General features: G+C 39.8%; 1 protein-coding gene and 1 long non-coding RNA gene across 21 annotated transcripts; one reads left to right on the forward strand and one right to left on the reverse strand.

The window, feature by feature from the left end:
* Positions 1-57: 57 nt before the first annotated feature.
* On the reverse strand, positions 58-7,099 carry LOC310678223. Its single transcript, XR_014511699.1, has 2 exons — positions 5,602-7,099; positions 58-1,197 (listed from the first exon to the last, which is right to left on the reverse strand). It is a non-coding gene; the product is annotated as an uncharacterized lncRNA (long non-coding RNA).
* On the forward strand, positions 1,910-22,696 carry PDCD4 (programmed cell death 4). 20 transcript variants are annotated; one of them, XM_083441712.1, is made up of 14 exons: positions 2,778-2,909; positions 3,370-3,572; positions 10,390-10,550; positions 11,749-11,850; positions 12,835-13,134; positions 13,643-13,737; positions 14,378-14,491; positions 16,435-16,656; positions 17,318-17,415; positions 18,286-18,400; positions 19,122-19,229; positions 19,916-20,026; positions 20,935-21,074; positions 22,017-22,696. In XM_083441712.1, the coding sequence occupies exons 4-14, from the start codon at positions 11,808-11,810 to the stop codon at positions 22,075-22,077; spliced, it is 1,407 nt and encodes a 468-aa protein (XP_083297838.1). In that variant the 5' UTR covers positions 2,778-2,909; positions 3,370-3,572; positions 10,390-10,550; positions 11,749-11,807; the 3' UTR covers positions 22,078-22,696. The 20 variants fall into 20 exon arrangements, with proteins under 20 accessions (XP_083297842.1, XP_083297853.1, XP_083297845.1 ...); XM_083441723.1 differs by having other exon boundaries at positions 3,451-3,572; positions 14,375-14,491; XM_083441724.1 differs by having other exon boundaries at positions 2,778-2,886; positions 14,375-14,491.
* Positions 22,697-22,995: the final 299 nt, after the last annotated feature.

Here is a 22,995-nt window from a genome sequence, read left to right on the forward strand (position 1 = left end):
AGAAAAAGGTGCCAGTACTGCGCACCCTTGAGTACCCCCAGAAAAAAAAGCACTGCATCCATGCATCATTTTATTTGTATGCCTCTTTTCCATGCTCAAGGCAGCTTCTGAGAAAGATAATTACAAACATAACAAAAATAGCCATAAACAATAAATACAAAATATACAACCAAATTGAAACAATTTCCACATAAATAGTCATAAGATCTAAAATAAAGATACTAAAAAATATTAATATCAATAACAGCAACACACACACACAAACCCAACAAAACTTCCTAAACCATATCCCAGCCCTAGCATCTGTTCAGCAGTCTTAACTTTTGGAGTCAGTCAGGGCCCCGCCCTCCCAGGCCAGTAGGAAAAGCCTAGCAAGGCAAGGAGCTGGTCTTCCAGGACTCACAGCTGAGATGGTCTCCAGAGCTGGATCAGGGTGTCAGTGTTGGAGTGTTGAGGCCACAGCTTTGCCATTAGTTGGCCACGTAGCCTTAGGCAAGCTGTTTTCTCTCAGCCACTGTCCCCCATCTGCTCTGTGGGGGGAAAATAATCCTCACTTCACTTTGCAGGGTTGTTGCAAGGATTATAACTAGATAATGCATGAGGAGCACTCTGAATATTTGAAAGCACTATGCAAATGTTAAATATTATGATAACAAGTGGGACCTACAACAAAATGGTGCAGCGTGGTGCACTCACTGTTAAGTGTTAAAGCTATTCCCTTGCCCCATTCCTGGTTTCTCATCCCCTCTCTGCAGCCAGTCAGCATTCCATGCCTTCTAAATATACTCAGTTTTTGGTCTCTCCACTTTTAGGTTTTCCCCTCCCCTAAAGGATTTTTTTTGGGGGGGGGGGGAGGGGAGTAACTTCTGTGAACCACTGGGTTATCCTGCGCATACCAGTGCTGCCTCCTTGTATCTGGGTGCTGATGTATTGGTTACTTATGCAACCACACTCTGGTAACTGAGATTTCTGTTAGTATGTAGTAATAGTAGCAGCAGCAGTAATAATAATAGCCTCCAATAGTACAAACTTGTGGGTGTAGCTGGGAAACCAGACATGTGACTCCTTCATGCTGAAGCAAAGTCTGTTCAGCGTTGTTTGTTTCTCTCCGTGGAGAATTCATTCTGGCTCAATCAGATCATGGTGCACTTTCTCTTGCGCTGCTCTTGGTAGGTGGAGTGCTTCCAAAGTGCATGTCTTGTTGCGGCAAGAATGGATAGAAAAACAAATGACTTGTGATCCCAAAAGACGTGTCTGGCTCTGTTATCAACATATTGCAAAACACCCTGGGCCCCTCTTCCTTTTCTTATATTCAGCATATATTTTAAAGAGCATCACCTGGCTGAAAATTTGGGATATATTATTCAGCTCTGTTGATTTACACACCGTAGTATCACACCTGCCCTTTAATAATCATGTGGGAATCTTCTTGGGTTAGCGTACACGACCACCATTCACAAATTCTGCTTTTCATAGTGTAAATGTCACTACAGGCAGCTCACCAGGTACTTTGCTCCCACTCCACATGGCCCATAATGCCCATAATCAGATACTATTCCATAATGCAGGGTGGGACACTGATTTCTGAATTGCCACCCTGCAGAGTTCGCAAACTGTGGTCCACAGACACCAGTGAGCCATGAGCTTCAGTCAAGTGGTCTCTGGCATGTGTGCAAAGAACATCCATTGAGCTAGAAATCCATTAGTTGCATTTTTCACATAGATATTCCTATTGATTTTTAAATGTGTTGAAATTTCACATGTAGCATCTAGCGCAGTGCATTACATTTGCTAAACAAGAGGCAGAAACATCCTTAAATTGTCTGCCACGAACCTTAGCGATTTTCAAGTGACGGTGGATTCATCCCTGGTTTCTATAGAGGAGTTACTCCTCCTATTGGAGAGAAGGCAAAAACCTTGTAGTAGGAGGCGTGGTTCTCAGCAGGAACGTTTTCCTGCAGCATCTACACGCAGAAAGCCTTAGTAAGTCAAATTTCCGTTTCCCCCTTCCATCTTTCTGGGAAGCCAGCATGTTCCTGTTTCTTCCGTAACCACCCAGGCACGCCCACCCGTCGCTTTCGGGTATGCGTGCAGTTCCTCCACTTTTCAGTTTAATTTGTCGCACTCCTTAGCATTCAGGGAAGCTTTTCATTGAAATCAGCGGCACTTGCTTATGTGCAAATATGATCACGATCGATCTGCAAGTAGGTTTGCAAGGCAATCGTGGCTGTCTAATCTCTACCCAGCAAGGCTCGCGGGAGATTTCCTTCCCAATAAATGTTCTGTCGAAGTCATTACTTTTGCACGCAGCAGAATATATGGGGAATATTCAAATGTTAGGGTATGCCCTCCCACCGCTGTAAAAATGTTTTGTGAGATTGTAACTGCAATGCAATCAAAAAATTAAAAAAAGTAACGAAGCTGATCCATTGGCATGTTAACTCTCTTTGGAAGGTTTGCAACTGATAAATTCTGACGTTGGAGTGAATCGGCATGTAAAATACTGCAGCGTTAAAGGAATCTCAAAAGCAAATTAGCCTTGCCAACAGGCCGGAAATCTACAGAACGCCTCTAAGCAAAATCATCTGCGCCAGTGAAAAATGGCTGTTAAAGGAGCTTCGGAGAACCCCGGAAAAAAAGTATCACAAACACCCGCCCTTCTCGGGTGGGAAGGCCCACTATTCTAATTGTGCGGGCAACCTCGTCCAATAGCTTTCCTCCTTCCGCTCCGTAGGCGGGACTACCCCGCTACCTTAAACGTGGGGGGAAGTACAGGGTTGTTTGAAAACAGTCGCAAGTGGAGAAATCTGGTGCTGATCTGCGGAGGAGAAAACTAGGCGAGAGAGAGAGTTTGTGGGCCAGAGTTTTATGATCAACAGCTTCTGGGTAAAAGCAAGAGGAGGAAAAGGGTGACTTTCTCACATTTTCATTCTTTAAGTAGCTGTTGGTTTAGGCTGCTAGGTCTTTGCCTCTCGTTGTCATTTGCTGCTGAAAAGAAACCCAGGCATGCAAAGCAAGCGGCGTGCGAGCTCGGTGCAAAAATGTGAGCGGAAATCCCCGTATCTGAGCAAAAGGAGCTGTTCCTAAACGGCTTCTCGGCAATCGAGTTCGGCTCCATTTTTTAAAAAAGCCAATTGATAATGCATTTTGGCTATAACGATTGGGAAAGGGAGATAACAATTTTATGATTGCTGGCTTTTTTGTGTGTGTGTTTCGTCATACTGCACCCCGATTTTATGCATGCTTTTTCGAAATTAAGTTCCAGTGTATGCAATGAAGTTTTGCTCCAGGCAAGGGTGTGTTTCCTTAGACTGAGCTTTTTGAGAGATCCTGTGCAGTTCTGGGACATAAATTCCATTGTGTTCATAGATTTTGCAAGCGAGAAAATAGGCATAAGACTGTAATCTGTGGGCGGCATGTAACCCGAACCTCTGCATCTTTCCTCGGAAGGAAGCCCCTTTTGTACTAAGTGCATAGAATCGAAGGTGTTGTCAGCGGGACTTTTCACCTGGGTCCTGTAGCAAGTCATTTCGGAAATGAGCCCAATGGCGTCCAATGGGGCATGCTCCTAGGTAAGCGGCAGTGGAATGATGTGCGCCTTGCTGCAGATGCACCCAGCTGCTTTAAGTAGGATTGTGGTGGGGAAAAAGAAGTGCTGCTATTGCATGTCAGTGGTCTTTTATTCAGTTTTTTGAAGGTTGCTGCTTTTGTGATCTGTTCTGGCTACTACTTGGGCTTGTTTAGATGCATCTAGACTTCCCACCTAGTTTAATGGAGGCTTCGATAAACTTATGCAGGGTGCATTCGGATTCATTTTCAGTGCTTCAGTTAGGGGCTAGTGGTATTGTGAAGTGCGAGGCGACGACATTGGGGTTTAGATGGCATAATTTGCAGGTAAGTCGAGAGAACCAGTAAACTCCCTAACTGGAGGTAGGACGCTGCGTAGCACAGTTGCAATTGGCCAGTGCAACCTCTCTTCCAGAGACTTGCCAATAGGTTTCGCTTATCTTCATTGCCTGATTGGGAAGGAATGTTTTCCCCATGTCTGATTGGCTAGCGACTTTGATGGTGTTTTGCTTTTCCTGCAACACGTGGCTTGGCATTTGGTTTGCTGGAGTCTTGTGGTGCAGTGCTATTTGCCTAGTTGGAGTGCGATATTTCTAAGATATCCTTTCTTTATGCTTGGGTCACTTTGTGGTTAGATGGCTTTGGATTTGAACAAGGAAACTGACTAGAGAGTAGCTTTGGTTCTTTCAGACAGCATGGTTTTGTGACTCTTTGAGAAACAATAAGCCAGGTTTCAGCCTCACATAATTGCTCAGCTACTACATTGCAATTTAGACTCTTTACAGAGTTTTATGCAACGCTTCAAAGGATACCTTGTGGGAACTAGGGCAGTGGAGTGTTTAGGGCAATGTGGAGACAGGAGTTTGAAAATATGCTTCTCTTGGATCACGACAGCAATATTATTACCTCCTAAGTTTTCTTAATGGTGAGACTTTAATGAGTGATATAAATTTGTGCATCAATAGAAACTCATTTTGCAGCATTTTCCCCCTTTGATTGTTCACTGCCACAGAATCTAGTGATAGCCACAGACTTGAAGGATAAGGCTACCAGTGGCTGCTATTGTAGGTGGTAGGCCAGTGAATACCATTTTCAGTGAATCACCTTAAACCGTGTTCGTGTCCTACTTGTGGACTTCTCATCTTTCGTCTGACCCAGAAAGGCTCGTCTTCTGCTTTTAGGATGTAGTTCCAACCTGTGGTACGGGTAATGGTTTCTGCAGTACCCCTGGATAAAAACAGGAGGGTGCAGCAGAGGCTGCATATAATATATATATATATTTAAAAATGCTAGCAGTGTTTAAAAAGCTCAGCACCAGTGGTTTAACATATCCCATGTAGCAATTATTTTCTATAGCTAGAGGATTTGTGTGCTTAAATGATTCCAGGGAATGGCTGGATGTGAAGAGGCGGTGGGATGATATTCTGTTTGTTGTTAGGAAGGATACCAACTTTTGATTTGTGGAGATTCTGCCTGGTGGAAGCAAATTCTGGCATCGGTGAATCTGCTTGCTAGGTAAATGTTCACATGGTAAATTTCTGTCTGTCATATAGTGCTAAAGGCAAAAGAGGCCTGCGAGGTAAAAACTAGCAGTGCTTAGTTCTTGAATGTTTATATGTTACAACTTGGGTGCTTGTGCTTCAAAACATTTCAAAGACAAATCAGGAAGTGACTTGTGGATCTCAAACTGTTGTCGGTGTGCATTTATAATTAAGCCATTAGAGTGGCGTCATTACCTTTTTCCAAACTACATCTGGGAATCTGCATAAACACAGTAAATATGTTACTCATGTACTTATGCAGATTCCCTGATGTTTACATTACAGGTTAGGTATGCGTTGCATGTTGACATACAAACAATTACTGACTTGCGTTAAGAACCTGTAGTAACAAGACTAGCCTTTTAATTCTTGTATAGCTCTTAACTACTTAAGTTTATGTTGAAGCCTGTGCTATTACAGTTCAGAACCTTACATTTAAACTACCCTGTACTCAAGGGGGTGCATCTATAGACAGATCAATACATTTGCTTACAGAGGAGAAATACAGTCACAGAATGGGACTACACCATATATAATCTTATCCCTAAAAGAGCTCTGGGATGTGGCATCCTGGGAGAATCAGTGATGTATATCAGCTTGTCTTGGCAATGAATATCTAAGAGTAATAATATTTCATAACAACATTAGCATTAAGCCTTCTAATTAAGTACGGCTGTACAACATTCAGTGTTATGCACAGTATGTAATTAATAGGGAGGCTCTGAGTATACTTTAAGAAAATAAATTAAACTGTCTGTAAGGTCAAGAAAAGGTCTTTTTGAGAGGGTGGAGGTTGGTTAATCATAAGCTGTGCGCACATATCAATCTTCAAACTGCTTAAGCCAGCCATTTCAGAGACTCTGACTACATAGGATTTAACTCGTTTACTTGCAATTTTGTGACCTTTGCATTTTTTATGCGAGCTTAACATAAATAGGATTTTGTAGGCTCACTTTCATTTCTTAGTACTGACTCTGAAGACTGCAGTTGTGAATCAGTTGTTCGAAACTTCAGGAACAGGCATGTTACCAACCATAGTCTTGTGCTGGCTCAGTAAACTTCAAACATCAAAGGGCCTTCATGATTTGCTTGGGGCAGGAACAGCAAGGAGAGGAAAAAGAGGCAAAAGGTTCTTGTTTCAGACATCAGACAATAGCATGAAGATAACAAAGGGCCAAATACAGAATGACCTTGACAGCTTGAGACACATTATCTAAGGCAATGTCCTATGTTCCTTGATAGAACAAATTCACTTGATTTTACTAACTGCACAATCCTGTGTATTTTTAATGGTATTTATTATTACATTTGTATCCCCTTTTTTCTCTAAGTTCCTCACACAGCAAACCTGTGAGGTAGGTTAGAATGAAAAACAGTGACTGATCCAGCGTCACCCAGCTGAGTGAGGATTTGAAGCCTGGGCTCCCAGCACCTAGTTTAACACTCTAACCATTACACCACCCTCACTCAGGAGTAAAGTATCTCTCATTAAGTGCAATGAAAATTACTTCCTAGTTAGTGAGCAGTGCAGCCTAAAAGTGTTTTGAAATGTGTGGTATAGGGTTGACAACCTTTTTCAGGCTGTCATGGAGCTGACACAAATGCTTTTTTAAAAAATGCAGCAAATGCATTCTTTCTCATTATAGCAGCTCTTTACTGGGTACCGGTAAGTGCCACCTCCTTAATTTCTTCTCATGTAGTAGGTGTGAAAGGCTGAGCTCCTCCAACTTTAAGCATAACCATTTGCACCTTTACCTGTAAGCCCCAATAATGGGACTTCCTTGAAAGTAAACATATGGAAGCTCGAGGATAAAATTTAATAAACAGATCTCTAGGCCATGCGCTTCTCTATAACGTGATAGCCTCTGGGAAGAACTGGAGTTTTATTTGATACATGACTGGGAGCCAAAGAAGCGAGAGCCATCCACCACACGTTTTTATCAGCCCCAAGCAGAAAATGTTGAGTGGGCAAATCTCCAGGCTACAGTGAGGCAGCTCTATGGCTTCCTCTGTCGCCCCTTGGCTAAAGATACTTCCCCCACCCTCCACCCCCACCTGGATTTTCGATGGTCTCACCCACCCGTCGCGTCACGTCACACGCCCTTTCCCGTCCCCTCCATTTTGACACTCATAACTCATTTGTTTTCCAACTGGTTTTTTGTTTTGAACGCCCTTTCGGAGTCCCTTTTTCCATTGGCTGTTGCGGGCCCCAGGGCGAGGCTGAGCCAATCAGGATCGGCCGCTCGTGGCCGTGTTGCTGGGCAGAACAAAAACAAACACCGTGTGGCGCAGCTCCGGGGCCGCCGCCTACGGTAATGTCCCCACCCCCACCACGGCCCCAGAAACGTGAGCACGGGAATGGGGGGTCTCCCGTTAGGGCTGTGCCCTCCCGCCTTTCGTGACGCCGAGCGGAGAGGGACGTACGTGTCTGCCGACTCCTCAGGAGGAGGAGGAAGGGGGGCCCATTTCCTCGCCTTTCCGCCTCCCTTACGCCCGTCATTTGGCCGGTGTATTGGCCCTGCCCCACCTTAGCTCATGAACTGGCCTCACACGACCGATAACGCTCTCCGTAGACAGCGCTAGGCTAGATGGACGAACAGCCTGGCTTGGCCTAGTGCCGCTTCCCGTGTATTAAAAGGGAGGGGAGAGCTGCTGTTATGCTGAGTACAGGCCGTATCATTTATTGGGGCTCCCCATCGTTTTACCTCAGGAGTATATTCTTTCCCTCAGGAAGGCCTTTCTCCGTGATGTGAAGACCGTGCTCAGGAAAATCCAGCTGCTCTTCGAAAGCATTTTTATTTCTATTTTGAGGCCGGGTGTTGATTTCAAGGGTGGCAGTTGGGTTTCCACGCAAAAGGCAGTTTGCCTTCCACTGCTGGCCTCACCTCCTAATGCGTAACTGCTGGGGATCACTGAGGGGGGGGGGGCTAGCGGCTATGCTCTTTGTGGAGCAAAAGTGAAAACCAACGTAGACCTAAGTCATTGAATGTGCACCTTGTAACATGCCCCAGAACTCTCTGCTGCACACAAGGGGTTTGTGGCAAATCAATGTCGAAATGGTTAATTGATGTTTGAAAACCACCATTGTCCTGCCTTATGCATCAAATGCCGATTCACTTACCTGCCAGCTTGCATCTCAGCAGGCTACATGGTTGATCCTGCATTTTAATGCTTTGGGGGTCAGGATGAAGTTGCACTAATTTTTGTACAACACTCCCTCCACTGGATTATATCAGTTTATGTGCACTGATTTTCCCCAACTTGTTCTTGGGACAACTGGATATCAGTATAGATATTGTTATAGTTCTCTGTATTTCTCAAAAAGATACCCCGTTACATTTACTTTTGCTGCTAAATGCTTATCCTTCTGAATCTGGTTAAGCATCGGAATATCCCCTTCTGTGAAATGCAATAATAAGGGACTCACTGGACTTGGAAGTTTAATATTACAGAATCCATAAGATTTCATTGCCATAATCATCTTCTGAAGAATGAGAGCATTACCTCACTTTGTAGTTGTTTACTATGCCACTTTGTCAGCATTATCTAAAGACACTTTTATTAGGGTTCATTAGTCAAGCTTTGGCATTTGAATTCAGGGCTTCAGCATACCTTAGTCTACTTACAATTTGTGTGACCACAAAAAGTGTACAAGTTTAATGAAGTTCAAATAAATGAAGCCCCTGTAAACAACTTAAAGTTGCTTTTCAGGATATAATGGTGTGATTCAGACATAACAGCAAACCATAGCTTCCTGTTTTGAAAATGAATTATAGCAAGCTTGAGGCCCACCACACTTCATTCTCCCATCCAGAAAAGGAGACAGAAAGATTTTGCCTTTGAATTTAAACTTACCACTATTCCCTGTCTGTGGTCTGTTTAAAGTTAAAGTGAGAGAACAAGCTATGATTTGAAACCATGTTTTTCTGGTTTGTTGTTACTAACTATAGGGTAAAGAAACCATAGCTCCTTAAATTTGGATGTCAGGGAACTGTGACTAGTTTTATACTGAAGTTCCTTCAGGGAGGAGAAAGTACATAAACCTGAGGTATGATGCAATTTAATATTGTAGTGGAAGACCATTTCCCCATAACATCTGAACCAGGCCAGTTTCTTCACATGGAAACATCCTCATTTAATGATTAACAAAATAGTTTTCACGACCATATTGACCCTCTTTACTTAATTTGGATTATGTTTATATTATTTGGTAATCTGGATTAATTTAATTTGGCATTCAGGATAAACAAACTGATTGGGTGAGGAGTCTGCTACCACATACCCTTTCAGTACTCTAGAGCTACAGGACTGTTTTTGTTGTTGAGAATAATGATTTAATGTGTGTTGCCTGCTGTTCAGAAACACCATAGAGAAACTACAACATTCTAAGTGCTGTAAGATCAAAAATGAAATGCCTCCTAAACCACAGTTTCCTTTACCATTTAAAGGTCTAGCAACAGATGTTACTTGAAAACTTTAAAAAGATCAACTAACCATACAACCACTTCCCTTTCTTATTTTTAAAGTGTGTGTCAAACAAGTTGAACACAGGCAGTCATCTGCAGGAGGCAGGTTTTCCATTTTATAGATTTCAGGCCTTCAAAAAATTCTGTTATTTTAGAGATGGTTCATTGCCAGCTGGAGTGTATGTGTAATAGCAATCGTCAACTATGTCTCATCAGATGCTTCATTAATTTTGCTATTCTTGTAGCCTCAGGCTCACAGTTGCCACAAAACCAGGATGGTTTAGCAAGCATGGCTTGCAGTATGTGGCAGACCTGTATTTGTGCAGTCTGACGACTTGTGGATTTCCAGGCCAGTAGTTTCCAGGCATGTAACAGAAGTGAGAAGAGTTTTCTTCTTAATGAATTTTGTTTTGTTCCTGTCCTACACATCCCATTTACCCTTGTGTTAGAGTTAATTTGTTTATGCTGCAGCACCACATCTCATGGCGTTGGTATGTAGTACTTTTACAACATTTGTGTGTGGTTATGCTGTTAAACTAGAAGTTAATTCTGTGGTTTTGAACTAGTGGGTTACTATCTAGAACAAGGATGCCCCAAGGATTCAGCATTGCCTCCCTCTGCTGTCCTAAGAGATGTATGGGGAGGGTTTTGGTTTGCTTGCCACTCCCTACCCATGCTGTCACTTAGAAATTATTTTAATTTCATGAAGGGTTGTACATTTGCATATCTGCAAGATACTGAAGATACATAATTCCAGTGTTAAATTATCATACATTTTTCTATATAAACATTGTGCTTTTCCTTTGGATTTGAAGGAGAGTTGATGCATGTAATGGAATACCAAGAGGACAAAAATTAACCTTACAAGCTAATAAATCAGCTCTCCAATCTTCTGCCTTTTGAGAGATCTGAGGAAACTCTTCTATCGAAAGGAAAGTGCTTCAGAACGTTGCAAACTTCTGAATGATTGGCTAAGGTAATGTTGAAAAACTCTTTGCTATGAGGTATGATGTGAAAGACCTGATGTCATAATCTCACCACTCAACAATGCATAGTGTTTGCTAGATAAAAGGTGGGGGAAGGAGGAAAAAAAACTTGGGGCAGATACTGCCTGGGAACACAAATGAGACTGCTGAATGTTTAATGAAAGCTACACAGGTAAAAATTGTGATGCAAGATATAAGATCTGTTAGGATTATCTGCATGCTTTCCCTCTAGTGGAAGTGTTGTAGCTATGCTATCTAAAACAAATGTGATTAGATTTGGATGATGCCAACTTATTTGAGAGTACTACCATGGGGTAAAACACTGGATGAGCTGCAGGTTGGAGGTGAACAGAGAGCAACAGGAATTCCCAGAAGGTGGTGATCTGTTCTTAGAGTGAAAGAATAAATACAAATAAAGTATCTTTTTCGTTGTTTGATCTGCATGATATTTTGACAGGACTGATAAAACAATGGAACAATTACCAAAAAACAGGTGCTATCCCTACAAAATACCTAAGCAGAACTGGTGCTATATAAATATTAAAACATGGTGTAAGACTTGCAGCCTAAATAATTTCTATTTTGTTGATGTACATAGGTACATAGATACATAGATGCAAACACTCACACACTCACTAGATAATTAAAAACACTAGTCTTAATTAAATTTATACCTCAGTCCTGAACTTGGATGGCAAACAAGCAACTTTCTGTTGTTCCACTGCAAAGTGGAAATAATGATTATGGGTTGTTCGGATAAATGAAGTAAAAAAAATTTTTTATTATGTATTTATAGTCTATAAAAGCATTTCAAAGCAGTATAGGTATGAGAATAAAATCAACAAAAATATGCATAAAAACAAATACTGAGTGGGTTAAAAAAGAAAATTCATATTACAAAGGCCCATCTAAATAGTATAGTTTTCCAAAAAATGTCTGATAGAAGGGAGGGATGATTTCTGCCAAACTTCTGCTTGTAGGAATTTACAAATCCTAAGCTTAAGAGAAGTCTTTGGAACAAGAGAATAACTTGGCTGATTCAGTTTCAATAATAAAAATAATAGAAAATTGCATAAGGTTTAATGTTTACAAAATATTGTGTGTTACAATTTTATCAAAGAAAGTACACTGTACAGCTACAGTTTCTATAGTTCTAATTGCACTAAAAGGTTCTATTTTTGTGTTTAGGTCTGAAACAACAATATTAAACAATTTTTTGCGTTTGGTTCAGTTACTGTAAAACAGCTATGGAAATAGGAAATGAGCAGACATACAACATCAACTTGACAGGTAAGGAATCAGCCCAATTCATTTGCGGTCTTTGATGCTTGAAACGCTGCAAAATGCATTTCCATTATAGAATGGAACACATAACTAAACAAAGTTTTTTAAATTGAGAAAATTGTTCCTAATACCTGTACTTATTTAAGCTCTGAGATATGCTACTGGGTTTGTTAATGACTTTGTGTTCTAATTTTGCAGTATCCCATTCCATATGCTCTTGGATTTGAATGTTGCATTGTTATAAGAAGTTGAACTAGGTCTTTGTCGCATATTATTTTCAAAAATCCCCTTGATTTTTTTTTTTTTGCTTTTGGAAAATACATATTCCTGTGTAAAGTAACTACTGTACAATAATCAAGGCCCCCCCCAAAAAATTCTAATGTCTTTATTAAAAATATATATTCCACCTTTCCATATGTGTATAGTAATTGTTCAAATCACAGTGAATAAACAAAACAATTTAAAAATCAAAGCTTTTGTATAAATCTCGCATCTGTATAGCACTGCAAGCACAAGAAACACAAAAATACATTTAAGACACAGACACCTGTAGGCTTGATGAAAAAGATATGTCATAAGCTGTCCACTGTTATACATATGAATGTGGCTTACAAATACAAAAGTGGGGCTGTACTTCAGCCACATCATTAAATAAACCCTTCATGAATATAATTTGCAATAGGTAAACTACAAATTTGTTGCGATATATCCCACTGTGACTATAATACCATGTTAGCTTTTGTCAACTGATTCTTCCTCCTCCACCAAATGCCCCTGAAACATTTCTTCCTGTTCTCACCCAATAATTAGTTTGTCACTTTTGCAGGAGAGCTGCAAGAACTAAATCTGTCAAGGATTGTTAAAAACTTTTTTTTTTTTTTTTTGCATGATGCTTAGAATGGCGTTGGAACTTTTACCATGTTGGAAATTTGTGTGATTTTAAAATTACTTGCCAATAGCTAAACCTTCCTGTATCTTTCTGTTTTTGAGAACTGGATAATCTGAGTGATACTCCATTTTCCGGCGATGAAGAAAATGGTGGAACTGAGGAAACAAAACCTGAAATCAATGGTAACTGGAACACTGTAACGTCTATTAATGAAGCTAAGATCAATGCCAGAGCAAAGAGGAGACTGAGAAAAAACTCTTCTAGAGACTCTGGAAGAGGAGATTCAGTGAGTGATAATGGGGAAGCACTGAAGAATGGAGTCACAGTACCAACAAGTCCAAAGGGAAAGCATCTGGATAGGCGATCTCGTTCAGGAAAGGGAAGGGGTCTACCCAAGAAAGGTGGGTGTGTTTTGAATTCACAGCAAACAGAAATAACCTATTGAGAGTTTATCTGGGTTTAGATTGATCTTCATTTTGTACTTATTCCTAAATGTTTTGTTTTACATTAATTTGATAGCAACAAGAATATAGACACAGTAGAGATCTGCATAGTTTATATCTGCATGTATAATACTTTTCTAATTTAGAACTCTGAAATTTTAAGGTTCATAATTTTAATATGAACATTGTTAATTAAATAAAACAAACACAAATACTTGGAGACTTGATAATGACTGCTGCAGATAGCTTATGCTGTTCTATTTAGCCTGATTAAAAATGATTGCCTCCTGTCTTGTTCATATTAGGAAGATAGTGAACAGTGTCAGCTTTGCTGTTCAGCTTCTGTGAGCCTTTCATGTGAATTTGAAAACTAGATTTCTATGAAAGGTTAGAGTGCAGTAATAAGACAAAAAATAACACTGACTTGTAGTCTGGTTCTCATCTTTGCTGTTAAACTTTTTTTCAGGTGGATCAGGAGGCAAAGGTGTTTGGGGAAAACCTGGGCAAGTGTATGATTTGGAGGAAGTAGACATTAAAGATCCCAACTATGATGATGCTCAGGTAAGGAAAATGGTTAGTTTCCTCATCTGATGAGTGCCCCACCCCTGAACAGTTATTTCATCAAAAACTGATGATGTAAGTAGTCTGTGTTTTTCACTGACTCTTTCTAGTCTTGATAAAAACAGAAATTGGGCATAAAGTCCATCTCAACTCTATTTAGCCACAGACATTTAATTCTGTGCTTAGTTAACAGCTCCTAGAGGAGGAGAAAACAGCAGTGGCCCAGTGATAGAATCAGCGACTGGGAAGGAGCAAAACATAGGGGTTTGAAGCAGCATTTGCTGTGCTGTTCTGCTCACCTGACAGATAAATTGTGAAGGTGGAATTGAAGTGTGGCTGAAGAACACACTGTGAGCTGTTTTTCATATCAATCTTCAGCTATAGCTGCATTTCTCCATTTTTTGATTAGTTCAACAGCTTACCTCTTCCTTCTTGGTGTTATAGAGTAGTTGAAACTGATGGCAGCAACTGAAGAGAACAAAGCCATTTCTCATAGAAGCCTGACTGACAGTATTAAAGGGATTATGAATGGAAAGCCTGTGGAAATTTATGGGGAACTATGTTCTAAAACTGAATTGTTCTGAGCCTCCCCAATATAAATTTTGTTTTATTAAATTTGTTGCATCTTTGTTTAAAGCAGGATAACTGTGTCTATGAAACAGTAGTTCCACCTTTGGAGGAAAGAGCATTTGAGAAAACGCTAACTCCAATAATCCAGGAATATTTTGAACATGGGGATACTAATGAAGTTGCGGTATGTCTCATGGCTTATATTTTGGAAAATACAAGCAGTGATTAATGAGATTTAAAATAGTTCTTTCAAGAGTGGGGTACTTAGGTCCTTAGCCATCAACCATAAAATCCTTCTGGACCGTCTTGAGGGGCTGGGAGCTGGGGGCACTGTCATACAGTGGTTCTGCTCCTTTCTCCTGGGCCGTGTTCAGAAAGTGGTGGTGGGGGATGAGTGTTCAGACCCCTGGGCTCTCACTTGTGGGGTGCCTCAGGGTTCTGTCCTCTCTCCCATGCTTTTCAACATCTATATGCAGCCTCTGGGAGAGATCATCAGGGGGTTTGGGCTGGGTGTTCATCAGTATGCGGATGATACCCAGCTCTACCTCTCTTTCAAATCAGAACCAGTGAAGGCGGTGAAGGTCCTGGAGGTGGTTGGAGGTTGGATGGCGGCTAACAGATTGAGGTTGAATCCTGACAAGACAGAAGTACTGTTCTTGGGGGACAGGAGGCGGGCAGGTGTGGAGGATTCCCTGGTGCTGAATGGGGTAACTGTGCCCCTGAAGGACCAGGTGCGTGGCCTGGGAGTCATTTTGGACTCGCAGTTGTCCATGGAGGCACAGGTGAAATCTGTGTCCAGGGCAGCTGTTTACCAGCTCCATCTGGTACGCAGGCTGAGACCCTATCTGCCTGCAGACTGCCTCGCCAGAGTGGTGCATGCTCTGGTTATCTCCCACTTGGAGTGCTGCAATGCGCTCCACATGGGGCTACCTTTGAAGGTGACCTGGAAACTACAACTAATCCAGAACGCAGCAGCTAGACTGGTGACTGGGAGCGGCTGCCGAGACCACATAACACTGGTCTTAAAAGACCTACACAGGCTCCCAGTATGTTTCCGAGCACAATTAAAAGTATTGGTGCTGACCTTTAAAGCCCTAAACGGCCTTGGTCCTGTATACCTGAAGGAGTGTCTCCACCCCCATCGTTCTACCTGGACACTGAGGTCCAGCGCTGAGGGCCTTCTGGCGGTTCCCTCACTGCGAGAAGCCAAGTTACAGGGAACCAGGCAGAGGGCCTTCTCTGTAGTGGCGCCCTCCCTGTGGAACGCCCTCCCACCAGATGTCAAAGAGAACAACAACTACCAGGCTTTTAGAAGACATCTGAAGGCAGCCCTGTTCAGGGAAGCTTTTAATGTTGTATTAGATGTATTGTATTTAATGATGTATTAGAGTATTTTAATATTTTTTTTGGAAGCCGCCCAGTATTATTATTATTTATTATGTTACTTTTACAATTTCTGTCTTTTATAATAATTAGTGACATAAACACAGACTTTTATTAGATTATGAAATGTGGGTCTGTTGGTTGCAGATTAGTTTGATGGCATCTAGTAATAATTTTTATTTATTATTATCACTGATTCATTAATTGCCTTCTAAACAACAGTCTCAAGGCACCTTACACATCGGATAAAAACAGTTAAAAACACAAAAGCAAGCCAGTGTGTTTAAAACAAGACTAAAACCCTAAGAAAGTTGACACTCATGGTAAAGACTGGTAAATTTTATAGGTAGAAATGGTACCTTTCTCTAAAATCCATATATTTAGATTGAACAACTCTCTCCTGCTACTTCCACAAAAATATAGTAAGAATTAAAATTGCTCCTGAGTGATTCCCAAATAAGTCATTTTCACAGTAGTTCCATTGAACCCAATTGATTTAAGTAACTTTCATCCATTGATTTCAGTAGGTCTCCTCTGACATACGGTAATTGGACAATTGTCCCTTATGTCAAAGGAGTTTACTTAACTTGCAAACACATTAGTTAGACAATTTCTCTTACTATACTGGTTCCATAAGAGAGACATTCTTCCTTGCTTGTTTTTTTCCTCTCATCTCTACTATAAAACTCAGGTGCACTTGAACTAAAATAAAATGACTGCTTATTTTACTTTCCACATATTTAGGAGATGCTGAAAGACCTCAATCTTGGTGAAATGAAATACAGTGTACCAGTGTTGGCTGTATCATTGGCTCTGGAGGGAAAGGCCAGTCACAGAGAAATGACATCTAAACTTCTTGCTGACCTGTGTGGTACAGTAGTTGGCAAACAAGACGTTGAAAAATCATTTGATAGGCTTCTCAGAGAGATGCCAGAATTGGTATTGGACACTCCCAGAGCACCACAGGTTTGTTTAAAATACCTATTATCAGTGCTATTTTTCTAGAAAAAGAGGTGCCAGAACTCACCATGAACGTCTCCCTTGTTCTCTTATAATGGCAATGACATCGACTTGAGAGGTGACGGAACTGAGTTGCTGTGAGTTCTGGTTGAAAAAAGCCTTGCCTATTATTAATTATAATTTGTTTCTGTGGTAACATCTATTGCTCACATTTATTAAAGTACTTTTATGGCATAAAGGTACACAATAAAATCTTTATCTAAAGTTTTGATACCCCTAATGGCTAAATCATTGGAACTTACATGCAAATTCCATCACGGCACAATGTACCTTAACTTTCTGTGTCCCAGAACTCCTTGTCTTCCCTGCTACCACCCAATGTATTGTATTATCTTTTATGTATTGTGCCAATATATTCTTATTTATTACATTTGTAGCTGCATGTAATTGGCTTATCTGTTTATGTAAAATTAAGAAATGTAGGCAGCTGAGGTAGCAGCACTGCCTGAACTGCTGCTTGAACCAGACCCAGAGGGAAACAGCAGGGGTGCTTGGGTATGGCTTCCTTCTCCCATTTTGGGGGTGTACTACTGCTTTGTGTGACTGATCAAATAAACCCTGTCTATCTCAAATTTAATCTGTAAGACATATTTCTTTTTCATGGCAGTTGGTGGGTCAATTTATTGCAAGAGCAGTCGGAGATGGGATTCTTTGCAATAGTTACATAGATGGTTACAAAGGCACTGTGGACTGTGTCCAGGCTCGGTAAGTACATTGCCCTTCATAGCTGGGGTTCGCAATTAAAGGTGATAACCCAGTAAAAATGCTGTATTTGCCAGGTTAAAGAAGGCTTACCTATTACTTTTTTAAAATAAAAACATCAAAGTTTGGGGTTTATACTCTTTCTTGAAAAGTTATGAAGCTATAGTGTTTCTGCTGCCTCCTTCCATTGCATAGCTTGTGGAATGTTTTAATACCTAAAGGCAGTGAATGGCTAAAAGTACAGAATTCAGAGAAAAGCTTTAGACAAATAATGGAAGTTTAAGGAATAACCAGCAGCTGCTAAGTTTGGGTGTTCAGGGCATCAGTTCTAAAATTTGCAGTGTTAGAATACTGAGGTGCTAGAGCCTTAGATAGAAGAAACAGAAGCAATTATCTCAAACATCTGGGTATGATGGATATAGAGTACTCTATGTCATGGACTATGTTTTTAAAGAAAATTCACCAAGGAAGCATCATGCAGGTAGTGTCCTTTCAATCAGGAAACATGTATCATCTCTTAAATAATAGCTAATAATAGTTCCCTGCTGCAGGATTATTTTGGGAAATAAACTAATGTGGCTGTTATATTCACTGTGTATAACTTTGAAATGTGTGAACAATAATTTGAATTGGATTGATGATTTGTAGTGAACAAGCTACAGCTTTTTGACCTAAGTTAATTCTGAATACAAGTTACTGGACCCCATAAATATTAGGTCACTTGGTTACAATAGCAATCTTGGTGTATAAATCTTGCATCTCATTGTTAATGCAGATTTCTACAGTGTAGTTTAAAGGCTTCAGTCATAATGGTGAATGTAAAGATTCTTAAATATGTTTGCTTTTATTTGCAACTCTCCTTTCTCTTCACAGGGCTGCTCTGGATCGAGCTACGGTATTGCTGAGTATGACCAAAGGTGGAAAACGCATTGACAATGTGTGGGGATCAGGAGGCGGGCAGCAGTCTGTAAAACATCTTGTTAAAGAGGTAGGTAATTAAGTTCAGCTGTTCATTAGTGGTTAACTTTTATATCCACAGGGCTGGTTCAGTGTTACAAGGGGCCCCTTGACAACATGTTTTTGGTCCTCCCACTCTCCTCCTGCACCTCCAAGCAGGCCTAATGTTTCTTGCTGCACCATCTAAAGCAAGCAAGGCAGAGGTGGGAGCAACTCCTGCCCAGTGCCTTTGCCACGTCTTCTCAACTTGCTCACAAGCCGTCTTTTGGTGGTATTCTGCTACCACTGGCTGTTCTTCTTGCATGCTTTCTGAGTGGCCCCACTGAGTGGTATCTTCTGTTCTGCCACAAAAGTGCAAGTGCAAGTAGGAAGAGACGTAGGGTAAACTACTGGACAAAGCAATTGCTGCCTCTTTGGTTTTTTTCCTCTACAGTAGTTTACTAATGCATTATATATTATTAAATTCATGATTATTCATTCATGATTACATATGTACTGAACAATATTTCAATTCCATTTCATTTATATCTCATTTACAATTATTAATACATAATTTATCTTTTGGGATCTTGCCTGCATTATATAATGAATTCATATTTTTTTTGTATTTATTAAGAAAGCATTGACCACTGTGCCATAGAGGGTGCTCATCAGTAAACATTTAACTTAGAAATTGAAATACATTGTAGATTTCAGAATTGTAAGCTTTTTAACATCTGGTCTTATACATGCCTGTATTTTTAATCTACTAGATTGATATGCTGTTGAAAGAATACCTTCTTTCAGGAGATGTTTCTGAAGCAGAACGTTGTCTCCAGGAGTTAGAAGTACCACATTTTCACCATGAACTTGTATATGAAGTAAGGCAGGATTGTAACTTTATTTTTTATTTTATTTTTTACAACATAGTATTATAACTGTCATTGAAAGTTTAGTTCTGAAGTGATAAACTTTAACAAGCATAATGATTTTTATATTGAAGCAGCTTTATTGAGAGTTTCTCTTTGGTGGTACTATTTTACACTTGCTTGTAAGCTGACAAAGATGCTTCCTACAGTAAGCCTGCGTTACATAATCTGTACCTTTTATACTAGTTTATTTCCCTAATAAAATGCCTGGTAAATAAAAAGATTGAAGTTCCTTCTTAAGTAGTTCATTGACTACCTCTTACTTCATTTTCAATGAAGGGAATATCAATACTGCATATTATTGTTCATTTCAAAAGAGAATGTTTTCATTTCACCTTTGGTTTTCTTTTATACTTTTTACTGGCTTCAAAAACATGTTTCTCTATTACACTTTGTGGGATTACCAAAAATGGACCTGAACAGCAGAGTATAGGAATGCATAGTATCAAATTCCTTGAAATCTCTAGATGCCTTTCACACTATTGATTATGGAACATTTTCTCTTCTCAAGCTTGTTTTTGTGCTTTCCATAATATCCTTTTCCCTCTGCAGTATAGTTATGTTTGTTCCTTGCTTAAAATATGTACTTTCCCACCATTTCTACCTGAACATTCAGTTCATTTGATTTTACATTTTAGGCAGTGGTGATGGTTTTGGAATCAACTGGAGAAACAAACTTTCAAATGATGCTTAATTTGTTGAAATCCCTCTGGAGGTCTGCTGTCATTACTATGGACCAAATGAAGAGAGTAAGTATGCCTAACAGATTTCCAAGCATTTCTTGTTAAATATCCTTATAGCTGAGAAGATTGGGTTGCATTTATTTGTGTTTATTAACTGGCATTAAATGAGCAGCCCTAGAATTAGATCAGGGAACTGACTTCATTACAGAATTTGAGGGTTTTTCAATGAAAAAAAGAAAGAAAATCTAGGAATAATGTAGAAATCTGTCTTGTACAAAGTCAGATTGGTTGTCTGTTAAGTTTAGTAATGGTGGCTCTATTGTCACCTGCTACCTAATATTCAGGGGCAGATCTACTATGAAACCAATGAAGTTTAAGCTTCAGGGACCCTAATCCTGTAGGGGCCCCAGAAGACACGTTAGTCAACATTGCTTAAAATTTTTGGGTTTTGTAGACCGAATTTGAGTCACACAACTCAAATCATTCTATGATGCATCATGCATGTATATAACATTTCCCTAATTTTTATCTCCCATAACTTGAAAACTATAAGGCATAGGAATTTTTTTATTCACACCAGTGACTTTGACATGTGAGATAATCCAGTACAGCAATTTTATTCAAAATGTGAGATGTAGTAGTTATGATGTTGATGATGAACTGTCATGGAACAACTCAATGAAGAAGGTAACAGTGGTTATCCAGATTTCATTGTTGGTTGCGAAAGGGCCCCCATCACAGTTTAAGCTCCAGGGCCCCAAAAATGTAGGTCTGCCGCTGCTAATATTTTAACTGTAGATATTGGGGACTAAATTAGTATGAAGTCTGGCAAGACATATAAAAGATATATAATTATATATAAGTGAAAGTTAAAGGTAACAACCATTTAGATAGAAACATTTTACTTAAAGTTTACTTAATTCATACTGAAAATTCCTGAGATAATGAATTTTATTCTAATTTTGATGTTGCAGGGCTATGAACGAGTTTACCGTGAAATCCCGGACATTAATCTTGATGTGCCACATTCATACTCTGTGCTTGAGCGGTTTGTAGAGGAATGCTTTAGAGCAGGAATAATTTCCAAACCAATGAGAGACCTCTGTCCTTCCAGGTACATACTTAAGGATCACTGTGTCAGAGAGGTAGCTGTGCAGCAAATTAAGTCCAAGGGGGGCAAAACTAGCTAGTTTGTCAACAGAATTTAATCAAGTCAGATTGACAACTTATTTTTTTTTCTTGCATGGTAGTACAGGCTGTCTTAGGACTGGTGCTGGCTAAAGTGGGTAGAATAGCTTGGAATCTCTGATCCAAACTTCCATTCTAAATCCAAGCATGTGGTTTGAAGGCCCAAGAGGCCAGTCACCTTGTTGAAGTGAATTAGGTGTGGTCCTAGTCAGTTCCTGAATGGGTGACCACCTGGGAACTATGTGTTTGCCACATTGGGTTCTACAACTGAAGAAAAACAGGATATAAATATAAGAGAGTAAGACTATATGGATATTTCACTTGTGTCTTCCTGTTGCTACATTGTGCTTTCTCAGATATTGCTAATCTTCTGTGCTGTAGCTGCTTTTAATTTCTTTCCACTTCTGCTAGGATGATTGGGGTCAGAGGAAACTGGTTATTAAATCACTTTAATTTTCGTAACTTATTATAACCCTGTTGAAGAATTCTTAGATTCCTGCAGAATAAATGATTTTGAAGCATAACCCTCACCAAAACTAGGATATTAACTGAGCCGATTCTGAAATCTCAATCTATTCTTAAATGTCAGAGTAGGGTTCTCCTTTGTAGATTCCTGGCTTTGGGTCTTGCACTTTAATGCTCCAAACTTTCCTCCCCTGCCCCCATCAGAGTTCGAATCCAACAAGCAGCTCATATCCTGCTAATAGAACAGAGCAAATTCAAGGGTCTACAATTTGCATACATATAACTAACCACACTGCTTTGAGGGTGATTTACGAATTTTTATTGCAAATTAACTTTCTGCCCTCCTCTTCATATGGCCAAGTTTAAGGGATATATTGAAAGCTAATTGTATATTTAATTTTAGGGGAAGGAAGCGCTTTGTAAGTGAAGGAGATGGAGGCCGCCTGAAAGCTGAAAGCTACTGAATGAACAAACTCTTGCAGCTGTAGATGTTTAAGGGAATATATATGTATATATTCTATAGTAAGAGTTGCTTAGCACAGTTCATTTATTTTTTAAGAGATGCACTTGTTTTGGGGAACAAATACCTTCTGACGGTTTTATAAACTTGTGTTCACAAGGGAAATTCTTCAGTTTTCTTTTCTCTGGAGCTATAGTTGGGACAGAACAAGTAACAACCTTTCTGTGGAGGTTTGCTAAAATAAGCTACTATTTTGGAAGTGCCATATGTTTGACCTAATCATTCCATGTTTTGCATTTATGCCTGCCTGCCACTCCTTTGTTTTAAGGACAGTGCTTTTATAGTGAAATCACTGGTTTATACAAAGCTTTATAGAATGGGTCATTAAGCTGCTGGAACCCTATTTTGGCTGCTGCTGGGAGAAAAAAGTTTTTTTCTTTGTTTTAAAGAATCTAAGAAGTTAGTTTGATCATAAGATGTATTCATCTTTTTCCAGGGGAACAATTGATTTGCTCTTAAATTAATTCAGCAAATGGTGGCTGGAACATCTATTTTTTCTACAATACTGGAAAAACGAACAGTTCTGATAGAATGTATTGCAAAATAAACTTTTGTGAAGCAGATTTTTGCTATGTTTTCTTAAACAATTCTAGAAGTACATAATCATTTACTCTTAACTATATCTATGGTTCGTCTCCTAATCTACTCCTAGAGGAGCTCTACCTGTGGCCCTTTGTGTTATCTGCTTAAAGTGCACTTTAGTTTGTTTTATTGTATGCAAGCATCATTACTCTACAATGAACTAATCCTGGAATAATTTAACTGATTCATCCTAAAAGCTTGCCAAGCACAGAAATGGGTTTGCATGGCAAGAAAAAGAGGCCACCGCTAACATAAAATTGCTGATTCTTTTATGCATGGT

Source organism: Podarcis tiliguerta (assembly GCF_965153285.1).
Source record: "Podarcis tiliguerta genome assembly, chromosome: 5".
NCBI classification, from domain to species: domain Eukaryota; kingdom Metazoa; phylum Chordata; class Lepidosauria; order Squamata; family Lacertidae; genus Podarcis; species Podarcis tiliguerta.

Excerpts from the sequence above, each read along its gene's own strand:
- PDCD4 (XM_083441727.1), top strand. The coding sequence starts at position 11,808 with ATGGAAATAGGAAATGAGCAGACATACAACATCAACTTGACAG. Across the intron at positions 16,657-17,317 it reads ACACTCCCAGAGCACCACAG|TTGGTGGGTCAATTTATTGC; the intron begins GTTTGTTTAAAA and ends TTTTCATGGCAG. Across the intron at positions 21,075-22,016 it reads AGAGACCTCTGTCCTTCCAG|GGGAAGGAAGCGCTTTGTAA; the intron begins GTACATACTTAA and ends ATTTAATTTTAG.